Source organism: Perca flavescens, chromosome 1 (genome assembly GCF_004354835.1).
Source record: "Perca flavescens isolate YP-PL-M2 chromosome 1, PFLA_1.0, whole genome shotgun sequence".
NCBI classification, from domain to species: Eukaryota; Metazoa; Chordata; class Actinopteri; order Perciformes; family Percidae; genus Perca; species Perca flavescens.
The window spans coordinates 20,168,367-20,194,220 of NC_041331.1; the positions used below are offsets into that span (position 1 = coordinate 20,168,367).

Sequence of the window (25,854 nt, forward strand, 5' to 3'; positions counted from 1 at the left end):
CTAAGTGAGTCATCCAGCCTTCAGCTCTCTGACAGGCAGGAACCCACTAGCTTGTTTGTTCGTGTCATATCTGTTACTGAGACCATCATGCTCGATACTCAGTCTGTTTGAGTGTGCCAGTGTATGTGTGTGTGTGTGTGTGTGTGTGTGTGTGTGTGTGTGTGTGATGTGTTTTTGCCTGGTAAATGTCTCAGGTTTTGCTTAAAGATGCAGTATTTTTATCATACTTGAGGAATTTTAAAGACCACTGTATTACTCTTCAGGTAAAGCATTGTGGATGTTGAGTGACAGTGTAGAGCTTTTACAGTGAGACTGGTAGATAATTTATAGACATATTAAAGGCTACACTGTGCAGTAAAAGCAGATTATGAGCTTTATTTCTGCCAAAATATCGACGTCATTTAAAGTAAAGCACTGGCAGGGCATTCATCTTCATAATCTTACAGATATCACAGAAAGTCCTTCTTGGAGGACAAACAAAATATTGCCTTGAATTCTCATGAACTGGGAGGTTGTGGGGAGGTCCAGTTACACTGGGACACAATCCATGCAATTAAAAAGAAATGAGCAAATAAAATCAATAAGGATCGCTTACACTGTGGTGTCAAAGGACTCAACAGAGGACAACACAAACCTATATCTTAATTAGGAGAAAAAATGTATACACAGACACAGTCCTGTGCTTGTAATAAAGGAACACAATGGTAGGCTATACAAATCACTTCTCATTTAATGCAATAAGTTTATTATTTTTACTGTATATACAGTAAATTAAGCCCTGCCCCCCTTAGTTACTGCTGCTACGCCTGTCAATCTTTCCATCCTCGCATTTCACATTCAATTAGCCTAGAAATCTAGACGCACCCTAGCAGCAGCAAATGTAATTTGCAGCCAGGGTCAGTCTAGCAACTATCCGTTGGCTTGCGAGCTGGAAAAAACAATTTCTGGTCAGGCCAATCACATAGTGTATAGAGTCGGTGGGCGGGCTTAACATAAAGACGGCAGAGTTGCGACGGTCTTTGGAGTTATGTTTTTCTTTGAGAAAAGAACAAAGAAGAGCACTGAAGTCATTCTTAAAAAAGGAAGATTTATAAATAAATAAGAAGAGTTTTGCAGACCGGATATGGCAAAAGTTTAATCTATCAACTAGCGTTGCTCTGCCTGGTTGTAGCGCTATCCTACTGCGTGCAGAGGGATTTGAAAGACAACCGTTTATCCCGCCCCTTGGATTGAGCCCTGCCAATAGTGAGTTCCCAGACCCAACATCTTGATGTGGGTCTGGCTTGTCAGGCTAACATTAAATGATAACGGTAGAAGATTTACCACTCAAAATTCTTTGTAATTTTTTTTTCAACAATAGGTCCTTGATATAAGACATAGGTAGACAAAAGCAGGCTTCATATTTTTAGACAAATATTTACATATTTGTTGGCTGAAATGACAACTGTAACTGGCCAAATTTGTTGGCTGAAATGACAACTGTAACTGGCCGATTTTATCAGCTGTAGCTAGCTAACTAATTAAGCTAACGTTAGCTCCAGGAGTTGATTTGAAACGGTCTCCAGCAGACTTTTTTTATAATTTTAAGTTTACTTGTAATAAAATTAAATCTTGTAGAAGATGTTTTAAAAGGGCACTTGATGGCTACTTATTATATCAGGATAAAAGACTGGGGAAAAAAAGAAGAGATGTTCTTGTATTGCAGTTTAGTGCTACAGTAGTTAATCCTGGGATTCTAAATATGACAAAGAAAAAATGACAGAATAGACACTTTTGTTCTAAGAAAACACGGTTTGGCTGCTTAGCTTCCTTACTAGATTTTCCAATAGTATTTTTTCACCTTTAACATTACAAGAAAAGACGCTTTCAGGATGAGGACTAATTGTGTTTGGTGAATGTAACGCCATCTCTGGTAACATGGGGTTGCTGGAGCGGTAACTTCCCCAAATCCAAAAAAGGGCAAAATAACTGCTAACGTTAGTCTAAACTCTGATAGCATCCAGGACTGTCCACACAGTTTTTACAGTGTTGAAAAAATACATGGTGTATTTGCTAGTCTGGCTTCTTTTTTTATACATTATGTGTAATTCCACAAAGTAATATAACCTAGTTAGTAAATGATATGCTAATGCATGGCTTTAAACATGCTAACAATTGCATCTTACGTTAGAGCATATAAACCATTCCTTTTTACCCTTGTGTTTTTGGTTTTGGAAATTAATAAAAACTCTTGAAACTCTTTAGATGAAGTATTTCTCTTACAACAGCCTGCCGTGTCTAGTTATGGTTGCAAAGCTATGATTGGACAATCACTGTTTGGGGAAGGGGTTTATCAAAAAGTCAATTAAAACCTGCCATCAATTTTGGCCATGTGTAGCTGAAAAATGGCGTTGATCATGATGTTAGCCTGAAAAACTGCTAGTGTGTGAATAACAGCATGTGTCTTTCCCCTCTCTCTCTCTCTCTCTCTCTCTGAGGGTATTTTAACAAGGTGCTGACAAGAAAAATGATAATGATGTGTCTGTCATGATGCAGAGCTGGGTAAATTTGTCACAATGGCAGGTGACTGATGGTGTGGTATCACCCATTGGCCAAACCATGAGTTCCTTCCCTGAAAACAAATGCACGCACACACGCACGCACACGCACGCACGCACGCACGCACGCACGCACGCACGCACGCACGCACGCACGCACACACACACACACACACACACACACACACACACACAGGATGCCTAAAATCACCCAACACAGGTACGAGCAGGTAAATCACATCCTTCCCCAGGTTTATGCTCATTGTTCACTGACAGTCTGTCTTCCATTTTCAGCCTGAAAGGCGTGAAGTCGTTACGGTAACCTTTACAAACCGTAAACTACTGTACTGTGACTAACTTTAAAATGTATGACAGGGATGGTGTAATCATTTGTCTCCTTCTGCATAGTGATATAGGCTACATCAAAGTATTCACCAAGGTTATTATTGTTTCAATGTTACACAGATTTCAGGAATAAACACAGTAGTGGCACATTTGTTTTACTCTCCCCAGTAATGCTTGTAAAACCTGCAGTGTGATACCGGCATCTTAATAATCAAGTAGTTATCAATTTGTCAGAATGCCTAGAATTTAATTTTTATCTCAAACTTGTAAGTCTTGTTGATTTGTTTGGTGTTACAGTGTTTCTCATAAATTCCTCTGGTTCTGTGTTGTTAGTGCTCTACAGTATGTTAAGTGACGTTTTAATGGCTTTGTACAGCATTTAGAGCACAAGAAAAAAACGTTGACTTTACTAGCATGACATAAAATCATGTTCTGTTGTTATAGCTTTTATGTCTCTATTCCTATCCATTTATTTTCAACTATGAATTCCAAAAGCTAAAGCCACAAAGCGATATGGAAAGGGAATAAAAAATTAATATTTGTACTTCTAGTTTTATCTAGTATTAATGTGAAAAACCAATTAAAACCTTGACATAGGTATTTGTGAATGTGCACAATACTAGTGCAGTACAGCATTATTATTAAAGATCATGTTCTATTTTAGAAAATGTCAAAACAAGGTAGCAGGCTTTAGTCTCAATATTGCAATGTTTTCAGTGGTTTAGTTATATGTACATTTATCTGATTACTACCAATGAGGCAGGTACAGTATTTATGTAATTCAATGTCAAGACATTTAGTGCCAGCATGACAATAAACAGTACTACTCAGCTGTTGCAACTAGAGTTCCCGGTTTTACACTTTTAACAGAGACACCATGTGTCTTCTGCTGCATTGCATCAGATAAAAAAAACAAAAACATTTTCTGTGGTAAAATGATGACAGATAAATCCTGATCTTCACTTTTCAAACAAAATAGAAAATCAGCCATCTGATGTGACTTTCATGTGTTGCTGAAAATCAGTTTTTCGTGTTTGAGTGGGGGTGCTCCATTGTTCTCTACAGACTTGTCAGCAGCTGCAGACTTGTCACCATGTGTTTTGGGAATGAGGGATCATGCAAATAATACTTCAATAAATGTTTAACAGAAAAGTCAGAAAAACAACAGTTAGTTCATACAGTGTTGTTGTGCTCCATGTTGTGATGATTAAAAACTGGCTTTAAAAATGTAATTTTTAGTCCCAACAGTGGTTTGCAGTATAGTGCAGTGCTATACAGCCATTTAACCAGAACTTGATTATTTATAGTCTGTATTTATATTATAATTCTCTTTGATTCTAAGATAGAAATACTATCTTTAATCGTATTTCTCAAGTCAAGTCACTCAAGACTGTATTGAGTTGGAAATTAGTCAAGTCATGCACACACACACATTACTAACTTAACATGTATTTAACTGTCTCTTCAAATCATTTTCTGTGATGAGTAGATTGGTTCCTCTGCCACAGCTAAACCCTTTAAGTATAGAAGATGTGTCCAGTTGTGTAGTCCTTATGACAACCACTGACCAATCTGCCAACCTTCCCTGCTCTCACACACACACACACACACACACACACACACAGTTGGTTCAGACAGGCTTCACGCTTGTTCAATTAGAAAGGCTTACCTAATTTGACACATTGCGTCACTGCCAATCATTACCTAGCAATTTAACTCAAAGTGAGAAAAAATGTATATAAGCCAGATTGTTATATTTAACTAGTTTCAGAAGAAAATTGTTGGCAGGGTTCATTTTCTGTTTTCATTGCTGTAATCAAAGCTCATATTTCCATATGGCAAACTCATAATACAAACATTAAATAAAGCATTACATTGAATGCAGCTAGTATAGACCGAATCACCGTCACATCAGGCTAACACAAATGACAGTTGATTTGAATTGTGGAGATATGTTAAATTGTCAACATTGGGTACAGTACTGCTGTGATATTTTCTGTACTGTTGCTTTGCTAGCGTCTTTGATAAACCAAATCTAGCATTACGAACAGCAACATCACACCGCCGGTCGGACTAACTGCTAGTTTGAGTGGTGTCATTTTCTTTTGTCTGTGGCCCAACAGGTAAATTAGGTCTCCACCTTAATGTTAGTTAAAGTGTTGACATATAAAAGCATCAAACATGCATTTTAGAAGAATGAGATAAGAGTAAATCTAGTAATTCCTCATGCCTGTTTTGCTCAGCACCGATATATTGTATGTAGAGGAGGATAGAAGTTTTCTACCCAGAAGTTATTGTAAACAAACATTGTGGTTGGGTCTATTCATGTATTAATTGCACCACCATTTTTCTGCCATGATATTTCAAAAATGCCTATAAATTTTACAGGCATGTCTATAGGTCAGTATACACTGTATATTATAATTGAATGCAGCTCTGGTGTTTTTTTTTTATGAGAATATTGTATTATGGGTTGGGAGTTTCTACACATTAGAGTTAGACAAGTTTAACCTTCTAGTGGTTTTCTGTAGTAGTATGTCTGCTGTTAACAGTGCTAGCATTAGCTGGGCTGTAGCTGCTGTACAAAAACAACAATCAATCGTGTCGTCTTTTTTTGTCTTCTATTGCCCCATATGAAAATTATTCAAAAAGGAGCAAGAATATTACAAGCTCTCAATCTTATTGTATAGCAAAAGACACTTGTTTACATATGCACCTGTTTACTTTTTGTTTGGCAGGAGTTTTTTTATTTATTTATTTATTTTTTAACAATTAATATGTTGCTTTTAAGTAGTTTTAGGTTGTTAACAAAATCAAGAGAAATGTAGCCAAAACTGACTACTCCCCTAGTTTCCACTTGTTTATTTTGTAGACACAAAAAAGGAAAACGTAACTGTAAGATGACTCTGTACGAGGAAAATATGGCTACTTTTAATTTTCTTTTGCCAGTAGAAGACACTACTGCTCTGTTGACCAGTGGGGCATCCCATGATGTGAATGTGTAATGTGAGTCCTCAACAAAAACGTGCTGCACATTGTAAAGTCATGTTTTTTTATTTTACATGTTAATAAACTATATTCTAATATATTGATATTGATCAAAATAGAAAAAATATATTGGGATCACATTTTTTGTGATATCGCCCAGCCCTAATTTACTGTATTTAATTAAATCAAACAATAAATTTACAATGTTTAATATACCGTAATATAAATCTGTCAACCTTGTTTTTTTTTGTGTGCCATATCTTCCGAAATCTATCCACAAGGAAAGATGTTGCAATAGTCTTTTTATGTTTGATTTGTTCCACTAAGTAAGAATGACAAAAGCTCAACTTTGTACATTAGAGAGAGAAAAAACATGGTTTTAGTTTTGCCAAGTTGGCATTCCTCTATATTTTTGTCTATTTTTAATAAAAGAAAGAATGTTATTTGTTACATAAATGTCCCTGATTCAACTGGATTTAGAAAGATTATAGACCATTTTCAGAACTCATCTTATCTCTTGCTGTTACAATTTAAAACTAAATGAAAAGCCTTGCTCTCCTTTTTATTGTCTTTCGAATCAATGATATCAATAGTAACATTTAACTATGAACACAGTCCACAGGTAAATGTCATTGAGGGCTCCTAAAAATTGAAGGCTGTGCCTCTAATCTAACCTTCTCTAATAAGTGATGATTTAAAGGGATGACAATGACAGATTGTGTAAGGGCTCAATCCATAAATTTCTATAATGCAAAGATGTGCTCCAGTGGCGATAACTGACCTGTGACACATTTAGAAGTTGTCTCTGAAAGGCAAATCAATATTTCTTGCAAGCTGCACCGTAAGCAAATCGAAGTTCTTTAGCAACAGATAATGAATACAAAATGTCAGTAGACATCAGAAAATGTGTCTTTCATTGTGAAAATAAACATCCCTTGGGTTCTACATTTGTAATTATAATACTCCCAACAACATTGTCTTTCCAAACCAAAAAACAATGTCTGCCCAAAAAGTTGAACAATATAAAAAAAAAAAAAAAAAAAACTTTTTCTACACCCCAAGGGTGTTTTTGTCTTACCAGATTCATCATTCTGTTGCAACAACAGCTCTTCCCATTACTGTCAAACAGAACGTCCCGTTGCGGCAATAGATTTGCCTCTTCAAAAACCGAACAAGACACTAACTTTTTAACACGTCATAAAGCTGCGAGACATCTCATTCAGTGCACAGGGGCCTGTGTTGATCTGAGACTTCAGACATGCCATGGGAGAGAACAAGCAGTACGTCATCTGATGGTTTCTCGAATGACAGGCCTGTCACATAACAGCCAAAAGCTTAGAAGTGCAGTTCACTTGACACACTGTCTTCAGGGATGCCTCTTAAAAAAACGTCACCCCATTTAAAAAAAAAATCTGTTAGTGTGGGTGGGAGGACGCGATTGGGGTACATAACAAAAAAGTATTGGCCTACAAAAGATCCAGAGGGAACACTCTATGTGCCTCCTTGGTATCCATTTAACAGGAGGGCTTAGAGCATCCAGCTACTTACAGCCTAACTGAAGTGCTATATTACTCACCGAACTCAGCTGGAAACACTATAGAAAATGTGTTTGCCTAAGATCTGCTCTCCTTTATCAATCCCAAACAGCAGGGACCAGAGCTTTAAGCACTATGCCAGGGTTCCAGCAACAGCAAACAACATTTCAGACTGAAAAAAGACGGAATGGTTGCACAAATAAGATTTCCGTTTTGTCTCTGCAAATCCTTTAAAGCTGAATCTAACACAGCACATCCTACTGAATTCCCACAGAGACTATTCAAAGACACTGCCTTGGAAAAGTTACATGCAGCCTTAGAAGTACGTGTGCACACAAGCAGGCAGACACACAAACCTTAAACATATTACAAAGAGAAACTGAGAAACATGTGCAAGGGCACTCGATTTGAAGCAGAATCTTTTATTTCTTACCGATGAAGAGGTTCCATTCAGCATCTAGGTCTGCCTGGTTCGCGAGACAGCCCCTCATAACGTTGTGACAGTAGTTGTGACAGGGTTTCAGCCCAGGCATGCCGCGACAGTATGGACAGTACAGCATCTTGGTCAATGCTTTGACACATGCTGGTACTACATTCACCTATGAAGCAAAGAGAGGTTCTTCAGTTTATGTCATGTCTTTTCAAGCTCATTAAACCTCAGTAAATGTTTTATGACATGCAGTATGATTCCTAGAATGGAAAGAGTAGTTGTGATAAAACAGTAATATTGCATATAACATTCCTGGACATTTTTATATTTCTACAAAGCATCTATAACGAATGAAATTCCAATTGAAAGTTCAGGGGAGGGGTGGGGGCGAATAGTCAGATGCATTTCAACTTTTTGACAAACATCCCAACACTACATCATATCTTCTGAAGCTTGAAATGTGAAAACCCACCAGATAAAACTGTATGACAATACAATGTTTACAACTCTGTCCATCTCAATTCCTTGTGAAGGCTGTGCCTTTTGTTGTTGTGCCATGTCATTGTACCGGCTTGAGTGAAAGCGACAGGATTCTCACATCTGCTTCCCTTCAGAGGTGGGGATGCAGAACGAAGAGTACATCTGATAATTGGCCTGTCAGCCTCTGTATTCATGCTTGACTTTAGATTTTGTCCAGCACACACTCTGGAGACTGCTGGGGTGTGTTTGTGTGTGTGTGTGTGTGTGTGTGAGCAGGGAAGGTTGGCAGATTGGTCAGTGGTTGTCATAAGGACTACACAACTGGACACATCTTCTATACTTAAAGGGTTTAGCTGTGGCAGAGGAACCAATCTACCCATCACAGAAAATGATGTTAAGTTAGTAATGTCATGTCCATCCATATGAGCAAAACCGTGATTAATTATGTCAACTTGTATTTATTTTATAGCCTAACATCACAAATTTGCCTTGAGGAGCTTTATAATCTGTAGAGCCTTAAACACCCTTTAGACCCTCAATTTAGATAAGGAAAAACTCTTAAAGGAAAAAACAAACAGAAGAAACCTCAGGAAAGAGAAAAACAAAGGAGGGATCCCTCTTCCAGGACAGACAGACATGCAATTAAGATGAGTTTTTATTCTGAGAAGGATTTGTTCATTACTCATTTTGTGTATACCATTTTCTTTCTAATTATTATTATTGTTAGAAGTTGGAGAAAAGAAAACCTTTGTACAGTAGCTCCATGGCAACATCTGATGCTGTGCAATGACAGCTTTGGTCTTGTCTACAGTCTATAATTATTGTACTGGGAGAGTGGTTAACATATGGGAATATTGCACACAAGGTTCATTTGATTGAACACATTTCACAACTGACCTGGAGCCCATTTACTGTATGTGTCAGGCTTCTATATTAGAAAAATAATCTGATGTTACTAATGGTTGCTGGTTTTATGATATTACTTTAGGATTAAATAATACCAAAATAATTATTAGTGTGTTTGTGTGTGTGTGTGTGTGTGTGTGTGTGTGTGTGTGTGTGTGTGTGTGTGTGTGTGTGTGTGTGTGTGTGTGTGTGTGCGTGCGTGCGTGTGTGTGTGTGCAGCTACATTATTTCTGTTACTTGTGGGAAAATGCTAAAGAGCTGAACTAATGGCCAACAAACTCTTAATTCAGTTTGCTAGTTGCAAAACCCAAACCAGCTTGTGGGAAAAACGGAGATGTAAGATGTAAGTCCCCCTATTAAACATTTGTAAGCATGAGGACTGTGGTGGAGACGTCCTCCATCTCATATTCTTGTACTCTATGTCATGCTATGTGTGTATTAATGTTTGTCCTTGTGTAACATGGATAATCCATTGGTCTGCAGTTCTTGGCAGCCATGGAAGGCAGTCCTACACAAAGCATGGCTGTCTATTTCCAGCTGTTTATTGTTAAATGTTACGCTACCAACCGTTTAGCAACCATTTGCAATGTGGTTCATCTTAACCAGGGCTACTCACCTGTGTCAGCCTCCACTTCTAAACAAATATTATCACTTACATTTGCATACATTATACTGCATTATGAACAGATCATCAATCACATGTTTATGTACTGTTTATAAAAGCTAAATAGGGGTATAAAGTGTTGCCAGTTTATATAATTATAAATGATTCATATCATTATTATTATTATTATTATTATCATTATTATTATTATAGTACTATAGGTGTCTGCTATCAGCCTGCATGGACCCTTCACAGTCATTAGATTTTATGCACGACATTACCTGGAGTTTAATTCCTTTCTACTTTTTCTAATTCACAGGCAGTGCTGGAGGGAGTACCAAAAAAAAGAAAAAGAAGAGCAAACAGAGTAAGAACCAGCTGTGTAGAAAGCCAAAGACGCTGCCAAAGTCGCAGAAAAACAAACACCAAGAAAACAGAGAGACAGATACAGATGAAACAGACGGAGAGAAACCCGGAAAAGACACTAGCAGACAAACAGAGTGAACAGGCAGGTGTTACTGCCACATTTGGACAGACAAACAGCACCAAGTCCGTGCCAATCACAGTGTTTGCTTTGGACAGAGCATATCTTAATTCCGAAAGAAAGTTTCACTTGCCAATTCACACTTTATGATTTCTATAATAATGATTCGCTTATTTTATGAATTCATGGTTGAATGCACTTATTATAAGTTGCTTTGTATAAAAGCCTCAGCTGAATGAATGTAATGTAGTCTTGCATTGCCAGACCTTCCTCCACAGCGCTGCGCAGGAGGGTCTGGCTAGTCCACACAACATTCCTGGATAGGAGAAAAATGTGCTCTGGTTTATTAGCATTTCTTTAAACCAATCACAATTGTCTTGGGCGCTTAATGCTAAACGCAGATACAGTGCCTCTGCAAAACAGCCTTGGGAAGGAACTTGTTTTGGTGGAACTTGCACGTACGGAGGCGAGCTCTGGAATTAAAATGGCTGTCAAGTGTGCGATGATACTTTTACTCAAGAAAAAGATAAATATAATTTGATTGTCGGTTCTAGCTCAGAGGATGTTTCCCGATTTGACCCCGAGTTTAGAACCCAACATGAAAAAAGCGGAAGGTGAGGAATGTCCAGCCAAAAATGAGGGACATCCGACAAAACCTCCGGCGGTACTGGAACAATCCCGTAAATGAAACGTCGTCGATATAGACTAAATGTAATGTATTGCAGTTTCTTAAAGTATATGTAATATTGTGTTAGCAGATTATAAAATCACCTTTAGATCTGAGTCTGGCTATTCTGTGCTTGCACTTTACTTTCAGTATTGACAAAATCAGTATCAAACATATAAAACAAAGTCAAATCTGGCTGCTACATGCAATTCACCAGCCTACTATAACTGAGACAGGGACAAGACAGTTTTTAGATTGCACTTCCACCTCCACCCGCATCCCCATGCATCTCCAGCAATCTCTTTCCCTCTCCCCCGTCAATGACTCAAACCCCACCGATTAAATATAACATTTTCCTATCAAGCTATATGAATCATTTCATTTCACAGGCTAATTTGCATATACATATATTTGTTGTTTTCTCTGTTGGTTTAGCCCCAACCAGTCACTGTACCTGGGCAAGGACATTAAATCCAGTTTAAACCACTATCATAAAACAAAAACTAGTCAACAGTATGGGAATATATTCCCTTAATAAATTCACTGTATCACTGCTGTGGTATAAACAATGGCAGCAATACAGAGGAGCCAAATGAAAATAGTATACTGTATAATCTACTCAACATCAGCAAACATTTTGTATAATTTAAAAATATACTTTTTCTTCCAACTTGTACAATCAAGTACAGTATTGATTCATGAGAATAACACATGATTAAAAAAAAAGTTCTGGGATTAATCGGTTTCTCTCAATTCAATTAAATGTGGCCCATTTTCTTTGTCTTTCATTGTCTATTTAAGAGACATGGAGAAAACACTTGGAGAAGTTTCTTAACTATAGACCCATTCCCACTGCCCTCTTTACATTCAGTGTGGCTTTTTAGTGGCGACCAAAAACAAAAATATTTCATACTGCAAATTGGAAGGTGTTTTAGGCTGCCCTTGAGCTTCGTGAGCCTTTAGAAAATTTGCATTAAAATGGTGCCTCCTAACGCAATTATTTTACAGGGATTTTTATATCACTGCAGTTACTGTGCCCAGCAGTCGCTGTATGGCCGGGATGAAGGGTAATCTGATAATCTTGTTAGCACTTATTTACAGTTCAGTGGATGGAATATTTCACAGCAGGCTGAGTGTAGGACTGGGGCGCGAGATGCCTTAGATCCGGAGTGAGATTAAAACACTAATCTATTCATCTGATGTTTAAGTGCTATGATAACGCCACATGGAGAGCATGTGTTTGTGTGCCAGTCAGTGTGAGAGTTTTGCAGCCGTGAAGGAATAAATTAGATCACTCTACATAAGTAAAAGACAATAACAAAAACAATATAATATAAGTAAGTATTATTCAATAAATGTACTTTAAGTAGCAAAAGTACTCATAATGCAGAAAAAATTATCATTGGATTATTATTATTATGTATGCAGTAATGTGTAAATTGGTCGAGATGGCGCTTATTCTATCTTTTTTATACTGTACACTGTTGGGTAATTTAATCAACACTAAAGCATCACATACTTATAAGCCTTTCATATATTTTGTATGTATAATCTTAAACTATATTATATTATATTATATATAAGTAAGTAATATATATATATAAATAATATATAAGAAAGTAATATATATATATATATATATATATATATATATATATATATATATATATATATATATATATATATATATATATATATATATATATATATATATATATATATATATATATAAAAAAGTATAAAATAAAGTTTAATATTTCCCTCTGCACTGTGGAGTAGAAGAATGAAATACAATGAAATAAAAATACCCAAGTAAATTACAAGTACCTCAAATTTGTCGTAGCCATTCTGCATACTGAGTCACTTTTGATAAATTAAGTAAATGATTTTGTTAATACCTTTAAGTGAACATTTATCATATCAAAAAATGTCAGACTTCTACTTGTAGAAGTATTTATTTTTTATTTGAGAGTGGGTGAGGCTTAAAAAGCAGCTTACTCCTTTGCTTAAAAGAGCATCTTAAAGATGCAGTCAACATTTCACCCAGCTGATGTGAGCTTTAACTTCATTGAGTTGAGAAAAAATGAAAATGTGAGATTATAAATGCAGTGAGCCGAGCAATAATAAAGCAAGCCACTTCTCATTTCGTCCCATTAAAAGGCCACAGTCGGCAGCCATTACACTCACCTGAATTTACTATCAGCAATAAGACATACTGTATATAAGACAGATACCTAAATCATTAAAATAATGGATACGACTCTCATAATGAGAGATAACTCTAAAAGACACTCTTGGAAGACATCACCTTGTCTATCCAACAGGGTGTTGTCATGCACATATGGCGTGAACTCCCTTTAGGAGTAACAGAGTGGGAAGAGCACAGACGATGGAAATTGCTTTGTGCCACAAAGTAATGAAGTTGTGAGAAATGACAATGACTGTGCAAGCTACTAAGGCCAATCAAGGGGAACACTAGTGGGACAGTGAGACTGTCGCCCAAAAATTGTCTCAATAGTTCTGTCATAATTATTGTGACAGGCTGCGTTACTTTGCACTGATTGGACATGGATGTAAGACTGCATTGGTGCCCCAGTGTCCCCACTCAATTGCACAGCCATTAGTGTCAATGGCAATATGAGTGATCCGTCACTGTGCAAATCAGACTCCCATCTGCTACCAAGAGAAACATGTGCTTGGTCGCACCAAACGCCTGTGTAAAAACTTCACTTATTTCTAAATTTTACAAATATAAAAATGAATTATTTCCTTAGGTTAGAGAAGCTGGAAGATGTTCACAGAAGGTAACATTAAAACCTTCACACACTAGCCGTCTGCTGCACTGACATAAGCTAATGCTTTTTTAATCATAAAGAAAGAAGAGCAAACTGGAGTGATGACAAGACAGAAATAATGTCAATGCATAGTTAAGTTTAAAGATCTACTTTCATAAGATACGTCTGTAATGCAGTATGTCTGCATTTGCTTTAAGTAGTGGTTTTTGTTTTAAAGAAAATCTCATTAAGCACTACTGCTGCTTATCACATACAGAAAGATGTAAAACATGAGCTCTTATAATAGTGTTCAGAGTTTGATATTGTATTTGATTGCCATAACATTTAACTGACAGTTACATTTAGTAGAATAAAGTTTGACTTGCACATACAATGAGCTCATAAAATGTGATGCTTTGTTATAGCTTAAACTTAGTGCAGTAGTTAATTTATTATTATCAACATTTATATTACAATACGTATATAAATGTTAATTTATGTATTATTTCTATGATGTGGGCAAAACGATAGTTTTTATTGTTGGGTGATCATTCTCTTACTAGACTTCCCCAAGTCGTGCTGACTTTAAGTAAATGAAAGCATTTAATGTAATAAAAAAAAAATATTAATGCTTGGGCACATTGAGTAGTAGAAACGAGTTGGTCAAAGACATTTTTTTGTGATGAACGAGCTCTATTGCAATGCCTTGCAAAAACTGTCCTCTACTTCAACCATGAAGTTAATCTGACCTTAACCAAGTACTCTTAGAATCATAAACAAAGCCACTGTCTCATGTGTACTTACAAAGTGTACAGTATGCTCTGGTTTGCTTGTTGTGAATTGTTGATTTAGCAGTGGCGTATACTAAGTTATATTCAAAGAATTAATAAATTCATAATTAAACCTAACAGAGAGAAAACGTATTTGGGATTTAATATCCCAGCCTGTCAGTGCTGTGGGTGCGCTTCAGTTACCACCAACTCTCCGAAGACGCTAATAAATTAACTGGAACTGCATGTGGCTATTAGAGCTGATCTTCGTGAATTGGACTGTTTTTGCAACAAGGTCCATTTGCATAGAAAGGGGCCTATTTTGCGCCAAATACATATATATATATAAAACCTTATTCAAATATGTGAAAATAGCACAGGAGCACCAAGATACAGTTAGGTGTGCATTTCACAATTGCGGGTGCTTTATGAATTACACGGTTTCTTTTTGTCTTACAGTATTTGTGCAGGTTTAGCAGCCACAAAAGCTGAGCAACCCAGCTGAGAATCCACCCCTCAGAGGATATATACAATAAGATAAGCAAATGGGTAGACTTGGGATGAATAATAATCCTTTGGTACATACAGTCATATACTGTGCACAATATGACACCGTATGCACTAAAGTTGTCATTGATAATAAACCACAGTCTATAGCACTTTGTAAGTAAGTAAGTAAGTAAGTAAAATGTATTTGTACAGTGCTTTTCACGGACAAAGTCACAAAGTGTTTTACAATGTGCATTGGCAATAAAACAGTCAATAATATAAAATACAAATACAACAAATATAATTATCAAATAAGTAAAAGACATAGGCTACCCAAAAGCTAGCCTAAACAAGTAAGTCTTCACTTCACTTGTACTTTCACTAATCATGTCTCCTTTCTGTGCTTCTCTGTGAACTTTAGAGTCTCCCTCCACTCACCATGTTAAATGTAAGATGGAGCCGAAGACAATTCCAGAGAGGCTGCACTAAAATCACTTGCTGTCAAATCAATGACTGTCTGAGACTGACAGAATAATCCACATGTGAACAGCTGTGCCTCCATGAAACAACACAGCGGTACTTGGCGGGCCCAGCAACCCACATGAGTCAGCTCAAATGTCTTTCTTGGGGAGGTATGGGATCACCCGTTGATCTACCCTGACATGTACCATGTTATATGTCTGGAGCAGCAGTTGGGACTGTTTCTTTAATTTACCAAGACAAGTGCAAACATGTTAAAAGCCAGGCCCATATTGCTCGATGACTACGCACAGCGTACCGTGAGCCATTCAGCATCTCTGGTGGGAATGAGACCTTATATATTTATCCATCTGCCATGGTGCCAGCACTCCCCCTGTGTCCATCTAACTTTGAAGGTCTGCAGCCCAGCCAGGGGCAAACAGTTCTCATGTGGCTGCCAAGAAACCTCTGTACAAATGTCACAACATCGGTGCTGACAACCTTCTCTAAGTGCTTGTAAAATAAATATGTGGTGCCATATACTTTAAGTCAAGGTGCAAAAAAGTTGTCATAAGACGTCATCTGGGCTGCTAACTGATGTGACATATTTTCACTAGTTGTTGGATAAGACAGATTTTTTTTACCATAAAATTTAATGTTAAGATTTGATGGATGGATTTTCCTTCCTTTTGTATTTAGTTCTAAATGTCCTCCCCCTCAGTATCAGGGTGACTGCATCATTATCTTTCAGTTTTCAGTATGAATTTGAAGAGCATATACTGTAGAGAGATGTATACAGTATATTTCTTCATTATCATTTTATATCATGTCCTTGTATTTCAGACCGCATGCTGTCTCTCATTTTTTCCAACATTCTGCAGTTCACCACAGATCAAAATCTTTTAATTAAAAAGGACATCTTTGGTGCAGCACATTTCCCGATGACGTGCCAACCTTTTTGAGCCAGATGCCATCTGCCGTCACAGCACTGTGGCTGAGGCCTTATCCCCAGCAAGCTGTGTGAGCTGTGAGCCAGTGAGAGAGAAGGAGACAGACAGAGAGAGAGAGAGGGGGAGAGAGAGAGACAGACAAGTTTGTCCAGTGCATCTGGAAGTGGGCCTCAGCTGAGAAACATGGATGAACCATATTCTCATATGGAGGAGGTCAGTTAATCTGCCCTGAGCAGAATCTGCTGTCAAATTGTTTTAGTCCTCTTTCTGGTTGTGCAACATCATAAATACAGATACTAAACTACATGAGACTCTACTAGATGACATACAGTAAAGGACACTGTAATATATTCTCACTTCCTTGATTAAATGAACACCTCATTGAGTATGATTTAGTTATACACACCTATTGTTTTATAAATGTCTTTATTTAATTTTACTCAAACAATTATTTTCATTATTGATTCAAACTGCCAATTATTCTTCCATTATTTTATTCCATGTTATATGGCATGTCTGGAGCAGCATTTGGGACACTGCCACCCAGCAGCGACTTCAGGCCTCTCTTGGGAAAAGCGTCAAACAGGAATAATCTGATGACATCGAAGAGCACTGGAGTCTGCTCAAATCCTCCATCCTCGATACCTGTAAAACCACCTTTGGGTACAAGTCCCAAAAACATCAGGACTAATTTGATGAGAACGACACAGAGATAGAACAGCTCATAAAATATAAAGGAAAGCTTTTCACACCTGGCAAAATGATATAACCTGCCAGTCAAAAAGATTGGCTCATTCCAAAGCCAAGGCGGACGTCCAGAGCTGAGTGAGGGAGCTTAAGATTGCCTGGTGGACAGAAAAAACTCTGGAAATCCAGAGACTGGCGGACTCAGGTGTTACCAGAGGCTTTTTTAGCGCTACCAAAGCTGTCAAGCTTTAGTAGCCAAGCTACCGCTGCCTAAACCCCCTGCGCTCAAAGAATGGACGGAAGCTGCTGAAGGACAATGATTTCATTAACGTCCGATGGAAAGAGCATTTTTCCATGAACTCCTTAACTGCGACAGCACAGCTGAACCAGGTAGCATCAGCTACATCCCTCAGAGTCTCATCAGAGAAGACAGAGGGGAACCACCCACCATAACCAAGATCCCATTGGGAGCCTAAAGAATAACAAGGCCACTGGTCCAGATGGGATCCCAGCTGAGATCTTGAAGAGTGGTGGACCAGAACTCCTGCACCACATCCATGCCCTACTCCTCAAGGTCTGGGAAAAAGAACTCCTGTCAGAGATCAGGTATGCACCTAAAGTGACTATATTTAAGAAGGGGGACAAGGCTGAATGGGGAAACTACAGAGGCATCTCACTCCTATCAAATCAACAACAGGCAAAGAGCTTTTGCATGTAATTTTCAATCGACTGTTATCGATACTGATTGAGGAAGTACTCCCTGAATTTCAGTGTGGCTTCTGTCCATCCAGAGGTACAGCAGTCATGATAGTCACGGCACACCAACTGCAGGAAAAATTCAGTGAACAAAAGCAGCCTTTGTACATGGCTTCATAGACATCACAACGGCCATGACCTCACAAGGTTGCCATGATAAGTACATCAGAATACTGGAGTTACTACATGAAGGCATGTCAGCCACAGTGCTCAGCAACAGCATCTCGGAGTCTGGGCCTTTCACAGTAGAAATGGGTCAAACAGGGATGTATCATGGCACCCACCCTGTTTGCCATCTTTATTGCTGCCATACTCCACCTAATTGGTGAAGAGCTCCTCAACCTTAACAGGTTTAAAGCCAAGAGCAAAATCAGGAACACCACCATCATGGAGCTCCAGTATGCGGACAACAACGCCATAGTAGCACACTCAGGCATATAGGCCTCTATCCTTAAACATAAAGAAGACCCAGGTCCTACTTCAACCTCCACCAGCTATCAACTCAGCCCACCAAAAAAGTGGACAACACCATTCTTGAAAATGTTGATCACTTCCCCTATCTCGGTAGCCTCCTCTCCTCAAAAGCTGACATTGATTCCGAAATCAACCATCACCTGAGCTGTGCCAGTGGAGCAAATGTCAAACTCAGGAAAAGAGTAAAGAGAGAGACCTAAAGACCCAAACAAAACTCCTGGTCTACAGAGCTGTGGTTCTCCCCACCCTGCTGTATGGGTGTGAGTCATGGACCACCTACAGCAGACACCTCAGAGCCATGGAACAACATCACCAAAGACAACTAAGGAAGATTATGAGGATCAACTGGGAGGATAGACATACCAACATCAGTGTTTTGGAGGAAGCCAACATGTTCAGTATCACCACCACAATAATGCAGTACCAACTTCGATGGACTGGTCATGTCATTCAAATGTCAAATACACGTCTACCCAAGCAGATCTTATACTCCCAGTTGAAGGAAGGTCAGTGAGGCCACAGCGGTCCAAAAAAAACACTTCAAGGACAATATTAAGCCTCAAGAAGTTTCAAATTCTAATAAGCAACTGGGAGCACATCGCTTTGGACAGGTATAGCTGGAAGACAACTGTGCAGGAAGGAGGTGTGCACCAGGAAATGGAATTGTAGCTTTGTTGCAGAGACAAAGAAGCAAAAAAGGCTCCTCCACCACTCACAACCTCCACTTTCCCCTGCCCACACAGACCAAAATATGTAGCTTACGGATAAACCTGTACAGCCATCTGAAGACACACTAGAAGAGGACCCTATGGAGAGGACAGTCATACTCGTTTCAGAATGCTGATGAGGAGTATGTATTGAATGCAGTTTACTGTTTCACCCTGACAGTGAGTGGGCTAAACTGATGGCACTGAGTACATTAAGTAGAAATGAAAAAAAAAAAAAAAAAAAAACTATGGAAACCACATGCAACTGATCCTAATATTTCTCACATGTCAGTAAATACTCTGTAATCTGGCAGAGCATTTATCTAAGGTAAATGTTGTGTAAAGATTAGAAACTGCCTTGGAGCTTAATGTCAAATTCTCTGACAGTTCCTGGTAGAAAATGAGTGTTTAATAAGATCAACATGACAGTGTAAGCCATTAGGAAAAACAAATCCCTTACTACAAAATACCTTGCTTCCTTCCATCATCACAGCTAAATATGCACCATTGACTAGGCCAGCTTCCCGTGCATGTGCAGAGTGAGTGATAAGTGCTCTAAATGTTTGAATGCATGAACTTTAAACCCTTCAGAAGGTCCAAATCCCTGCAATCTTCTCATAATGTGGTTGGACTGTGTTTTAAGTACCCCAGGATAAAACTCTTAATGGTCATCAAAAACTGTAATCCAGAGAGATTCTGCTCTTAATCCAGGATTGTGGTCCAGGAAACTGTTCAGAGCAAGTTGAGTGCAATCCCATTTTATGAAGTGATATCTCTCCTGTGCCGATTTGACTCCATGCAGCGCTGGCTGTTAGCAGTAATTATGTGTGGCTCATCATCATCAATGCACCATCTTGTGTTAAAGTAATGTGGAAAATTGAACAGACAGATGGTTGAAAGCAGCCATTTCATATGAAAGGCACATTTTCTAATTTTAAAACCTCAGGTTTTCACGACGGATTGTTATTTGAGTTAGAGCCTTAACTGTAGCTAGTGAGAGCCACCCTCCAGGGGCCATGTAAAGTATTCAACACTTAATAAATTGGACTAAAGACCTGTGGCAGAGACATAATAGTTTCTGAACATTTGTATAATGCTTCTCATAGACCAGTAGGTATTTTAATTTCCCCAACTCTTAAAATTAGGGGAAAAGTATTATTGTAGGTCTTTATGGATTGATTGACTTTCTCAATGATGATAAAACGGTTATGGTGAAAGAAGAACAAGAGAAACTGAGAAGCTTTTAAATCCAAAAGGTGCCTGGATGTGCTGCTATGATATGAACTACCTGAAGATCGATCCAAGATCAGCTACTAATACATCAGGAATAAAAAATGCAATGATATAAATTATGTAACACATTGAACAAGGGCTGCAACTAACAATTAATTTAATTATTTATTCATCTGTTGATTATTTTCTCATTTAACTGATACATACCAAACTTTATGTCTTCAGTTGCCTTGTTTTGTCAGACCAACACCCACAGATATTTACTTAGAAATTATTTAAACCCAAAAAAGCAGCAAATCCTCACATTTGACAAGGTGGAACCAAAGAATGATTGGACCCTTTGCTTAAAAACAATCAACAATGTTATGGTTTTGGTGTTTTGCCTTATTTTGGTAGTTTGTTTTCTGTGTTGTATTTTGCTTGATTTCCTGTTTTATTTTGAAGTCTGGTTTTATGTCTTGTCTTGTCTATTTTACTTTTTGTCTTGTGTTTCCCTCCTTTTTTGATTGCTCTGCCCAGCCTAATGTGTTTCACCTGTTTTACAGCCTTGTGCCACCTGTCTTGTGTTTCTTTGTTACCCTGTGTATTTAGTCTTTGTCTTCCCCCTGTCCAGTGTCAGATCATTGTACTGTGTTTCGGTTTGGATTGTGTGTGTCTTGTTGCAAGTTTGGAGTCTTGTGTGTTTTTGGGTTTGCTCCTTCCTGTTGTACTCCCAGTGTCAGCTCCCGTCAGTTTCTGTGCTTCGTGTTCATTCCAGTATTTTTTGTATTCCCTTGGTTTTTCGTTGGATTCTCTTTTTATTCATTTTTGGTGTCGTTTTTTTTTAACTTCCCGGAACCTAACAAACAATTAATAATTTATCGGAATGCATGCAGAATAATTTTTTGTTGATCAAATTGGCTCTACATTGAACACACGTATAATACTTTTAGTTTTGACACATAGGTATAGGCATTTTGGTGTAAATACTTTTGTCTTTACTCTTTCTAAATTGTATTGGCTGGACTAGGGAGTATTTTCACATTGTCGTATTAGCACTTTTACTTAAGTATCTAAATAGGTCTCCACCACTGCTAATTATACATAATACGTGAAGTACACATTATTCCACCTTCATGACAGATGGATTATGAAAGGACACTTTAAAGCAGTTTGTCCAGTGGTGGTGAGGTGTGTTTGACCACCATTTGCTCCTGCTAAAAAAAAAAAAACTGCTGAATGACCAAGCAAAACCACTGATTTCTGAAGCTAGAGTAATTGCAGCTATAACAACACACAAATAAAGTGTTCGGCCATAAAGTATATAAATCCTTGTTGCTTATGGATTTGAAACTGAAGACAGAATGCTTTATCTACTGTATATAGCGTTGTGCTAACACCTAAGAAGTGAGAAATTGGTATGTACTCTATTGTAAGAAGATTCAGGTGGCTTTCTGATGCTGAAAACAGCAAGAACGCAGGGTGATTTTTAGGTCAAGGTGATTTGTCATGTCAAGCAACTCTTCACCAGTAGTTCTATGGTTGTTCACCAGCCTGACAGCCTTCAGCAATGCCACACTGTTTCCTGGCTCCACTTCATAATTGATGAGGAAGCGAGGAATATGGGATTTGATCCAGAGCGAGGGTGCCTTTTAGGCCTAGGATTGATGTATAGAGGTGCTCGTTTTAATTCTCCATCTGAAATGGCTAAAATACCTCTGAGGAATGGTGGAAGCCTCGCTCAGTGGCAAGCCAAAGTACAATAAAAAATAAAACTATTTAATATAACTGACTCTTCAGAGATTATATACAGCAGCAGGGATATGGCACTTTAATATGTATGTACTATCATGATGTAAATTTCCACAAGCCCCCATAACTATGTAAGGACAGTGGGTACAAGAGGAGGGTGATAATATATCAAGCGGATGGTTCAGTTTCAGTAAAATAGTAATAAAAGTTGACAATGGTTTAGTGTTCTAATGAAGAGGAAAAAGTAGATTAGGAATTTGAATGTAGCCGTTTCTTGTGTGTATAGATAATGTGACTTTTTAATGAATCCATTCCAAGTCTTGATTGGTTTCTACAGCTTTCTAATAAACTGACCATATTACATCAAATGTTACTAGTTCTAGTTACTAGAATGGTTTACATGATTTCTTTTTCTATTTTTCTTGTTGAAAATCAAAAATGATTTAACACCAACCCTCAATAGAACTTAATACATTTACAGCTGAATTTTAACTCATACTGTATAGTGTTTCTAACACGGTGAACAAAAAATATGTGACTCAACTTAGACTATTATTTGCTTTTTCATAGAAATGCCAATTAACATTGACATCTGACATTACCTTAGAGCATTGGTTCACAACCTGGGGTCCGGGCACCCCTTAGGGGGGCGGCAAAGATCACAGGGGTTGCGCAAGTCTTTATCTGGTTTGAGGTTGAGGTAAAAAAAAATATTTGCACATGTTAAACAAATTATGATAATACACTAGAATATATAATGAATACAAAAGTCGGTGTAAAAATTATATAATTTTGTTTGTGCTTAAAATTGGAGACAGGCAACTTAGTAGGCCAAACCTCCAGGACCTCTTAACCTGTGGCCCTTGCTGTCATCAGGTCAGCTGTTAGCTGCTATCGTCCTCGTCTTTCCTGCCGCCACGGCATCACTATTTTATGAATGAAACATGGCGGCGAGGGGGGGGCTTTTCTTAGACATAAGTAGGGGGGCGCCAAGGAAAAAAGGTTGGGAACCACTGCCTTAGAGTCTGAGAAAATGGCTTAGGTGTTTTTGTTACTATGTTTTCACATTTTATAAAGTATTAATTGAGAAAATAATTAGCTTAATGATCTGATTAATGAATACCAATTTGTCAATTTGGTAAATGGTGAATAGAATGCATTTATATAGTGCTTTTCTATCTTACCAGACAAAGCACTTTACAATTTGCCTTTCATTTGACCAGTCACACATACACACATTCATACATTCATACACCGATAGTGGTTGAGCTGCAAGATGCTGGCCTGCTCATTGAGAGCAACTTGGGGTTCAGTGTCTTGCTCAAGGACACTTCGACATGCGGACAGGAGGAGCTGGTGATTGCAGCGCCAACCTTGTGATTAAAGGACACAAGCTCTACCTCCTGAGCCACAGTCACCCTAATAATCATTAGTTGTAGCCATAGATGATTGCTGTTGACTGCATAGTTTTTGTTGACAGCATTTTCTGTAATATAACAAAGATTTACATGTGGTCATATACCAAAATTGTGATATTATATAATGCACATGCTCGCAATCCCTATGATCTGTCTCTGTCTGTGTACAGCCAGAGCTTAACACAGGGAGTTGGTTAAGCCTCCAACATGAGAATGATTAAAGTTTTTTTTCACCAACTCAGCACATCTCATTCATTTTTTGCACTCTCAGTTTCTTTCCTTTTCCGACAATATGTCTCCCCTGTTCGACTGAAAGGCACAGCAAGCTTCAAGCTAAAAGCAGATTAAACAGAATTGCATCCCTGCTGAGCTCTGAAGACATTTTTAAAACTGATGTTTAAATAAAACTGTGTGTGAAAAAACTACAGTTTTATATAATTTGTGTCTAATTGCAGGTGACAAATATTGATTTTGGGGTCAACAACTTTGTAGACGGTCATTAAAATGTATCAGCAACTGAATAAAATTAGTAGATGAATAAGTGTTGAAAAATACTTTTAATTATAGATTATATTTCTAAAGACAAATCAGTGACTATAGACATTTACTGGGTCCATACTATATGTTTCTGTTTTTAAAAGTGTTTTAAGAAGGAATGTACTGTAATAAGTATTTTCTTCTTTGATTGCTTATCATATATTTATTCCCTAGTTTCCTAGTAGGCTTTAAATTGTGTTTCATAAAATCTAAACTGTAAACCAACAGAACCAAATGTAATATATGTTGATGATGGATATGAGTGAGGGACAAAAACCTAAACTAACTTAATTCATGAATTAAAATTTGGTAAACAAATATTTCTAAGCCCTCATGTTACACCTTTATGGCTACTGTTTGGGTTTTCCAGGAAACCCACTCTGTATTAAACTTAATGTTATATATGTTGATGATGACTTTATATAACTGGTTTTATTAGTCCTGCCAGTTTTTGCATTTATGTCATAAAGTGAAGCAATGCACTGTACCACCAAAAGCAGCCAGCTTTGGTTATATAATATATTTACAGTTTAGACGTCAATGAAAAACTGTTGCGTAACTTTCTGTGTTTAACATGGAATTAGAAATCATATCCGCTAAGCCTTGAAGAACACATTTCTAATCTCCAGTGTTTGATAATGCTCTAAAAACATATTTATTTTTCTGATTTAAATGAACCATTTTCTCAAACCAAACCACAAACATCAGCAAAAATTTACTGTCAGCATGAAAAATGTCACTCTGATACACAATGTCCAAAAAGTAAAAAAAAAAAAAAATGAATAGCAAAGAGAAACACTGCAAACAAAACCAAAGCGTTGCTCTCTGTGTGGGGTTCTCCTCAAATGTGGAGCATACAATGTACTGTGTACTCTACCAGTCATATAAAACATGTCCCATACTGGCCCTCACACCCGGGGATCAAGTGCATCCCAAATAGATCTTCATATGGAATCAAAATGTATGCTCTTTATTTCTGAGCTTCTAATAAATAATTCAGGTGCAATCTAATCTAAAGGAGTATGATGTGACGTCCAGTGAAGAGGTTTCAAAGACTTAAAAACGTATGAAAGTATGAACAGTGCAGATAAATCAAAAAATGATATAGGTGGATAGACCATGTGTGTGTATTCTTTGGGTACAGTATATATAGCAGAAAATAGCATCACATGAATGATTAAATGTTTCAATATTTCATTACAGGAATTAAATGCAATGCTTAATACTGTATCTTTAAGCAAAATACAACACCGCTCAACAGCACAGGATCGCCTAACAGCCGTGCAACACAACAACAATCAAAACAGCTATGAGACGAAAATTAAACTCACCTTGGCAACCCTGTTGGCGACCTCCCGACCCACCATTAGCCCCTGGACAAATGTCCGGGCAGCGATGAAGGCCCTGGTGACCTGGGCCTTCAGTTTCCTGGGCACATCTCCAAAGGGTTTTAGCTGATCTGTGTATTTACTGACGCACTCTAGGTAGTCGTCTGTGAAGTGGTACTGGGAGTTGAGTAACTGGAACATGCGTTCCAGCAGCCTGGACCAGAAGTCATTAAGCATCTCCTCCAAGTTGACGTTGCCCCCTGTGTAGTAGCGCTTCAGCTCAGTGAACAGGTCCTGGAACACCTCCGAGTTCTGCATATACAGCTTCCCGTACGTCCGTGTGAACATACTGTTAAGAGACTTCTCAGAATTGTCCAGCAGCTCCAAGAAAAACTCTAGATGGATGGATGGTTTGGGGAGAGAAGGGGGAGGTGGAAAAGACAAACAGCTGGGTCATTGTGCTGATATTTACAGTATTGGATGTCTTTTCCTACTATAACCAGACAAACGGCTTTGAAACCTTAAGAGCCCGGATTAATCGAGTCAGAGTACTGTTGTTGTACTT

At 37.9% G+C, this 25,854-nt stretch overlaps 1 protein-coding gene across 1 annotated transcript in view; it reads right to left on the minus strand.

The window, feature by feature from the left end:
• Positions 1–25,854, minus strand: part of gpc6a (glypican 6a) — a 159,843-nt gene that overhangs the window by 57,676 nt on the left and 76,313 nt on the right. Inside the window, exons 3-4 of the mRNA XM_028584269.1 lie at positions 25,293–25,684; positions 7,839–8,004 (exon numbers count right to left, since the gene is read on the minus strand). Of these exons, the coding sequence (XP_028440070.1) occupies positions 7,839–8,004; positions 25,293–25,684 (558 nt within the window). The remainder of the gene's footprint in view (positions 1–7,838; positions 8,005–25,292; positions 25,685–25,854) is intronic.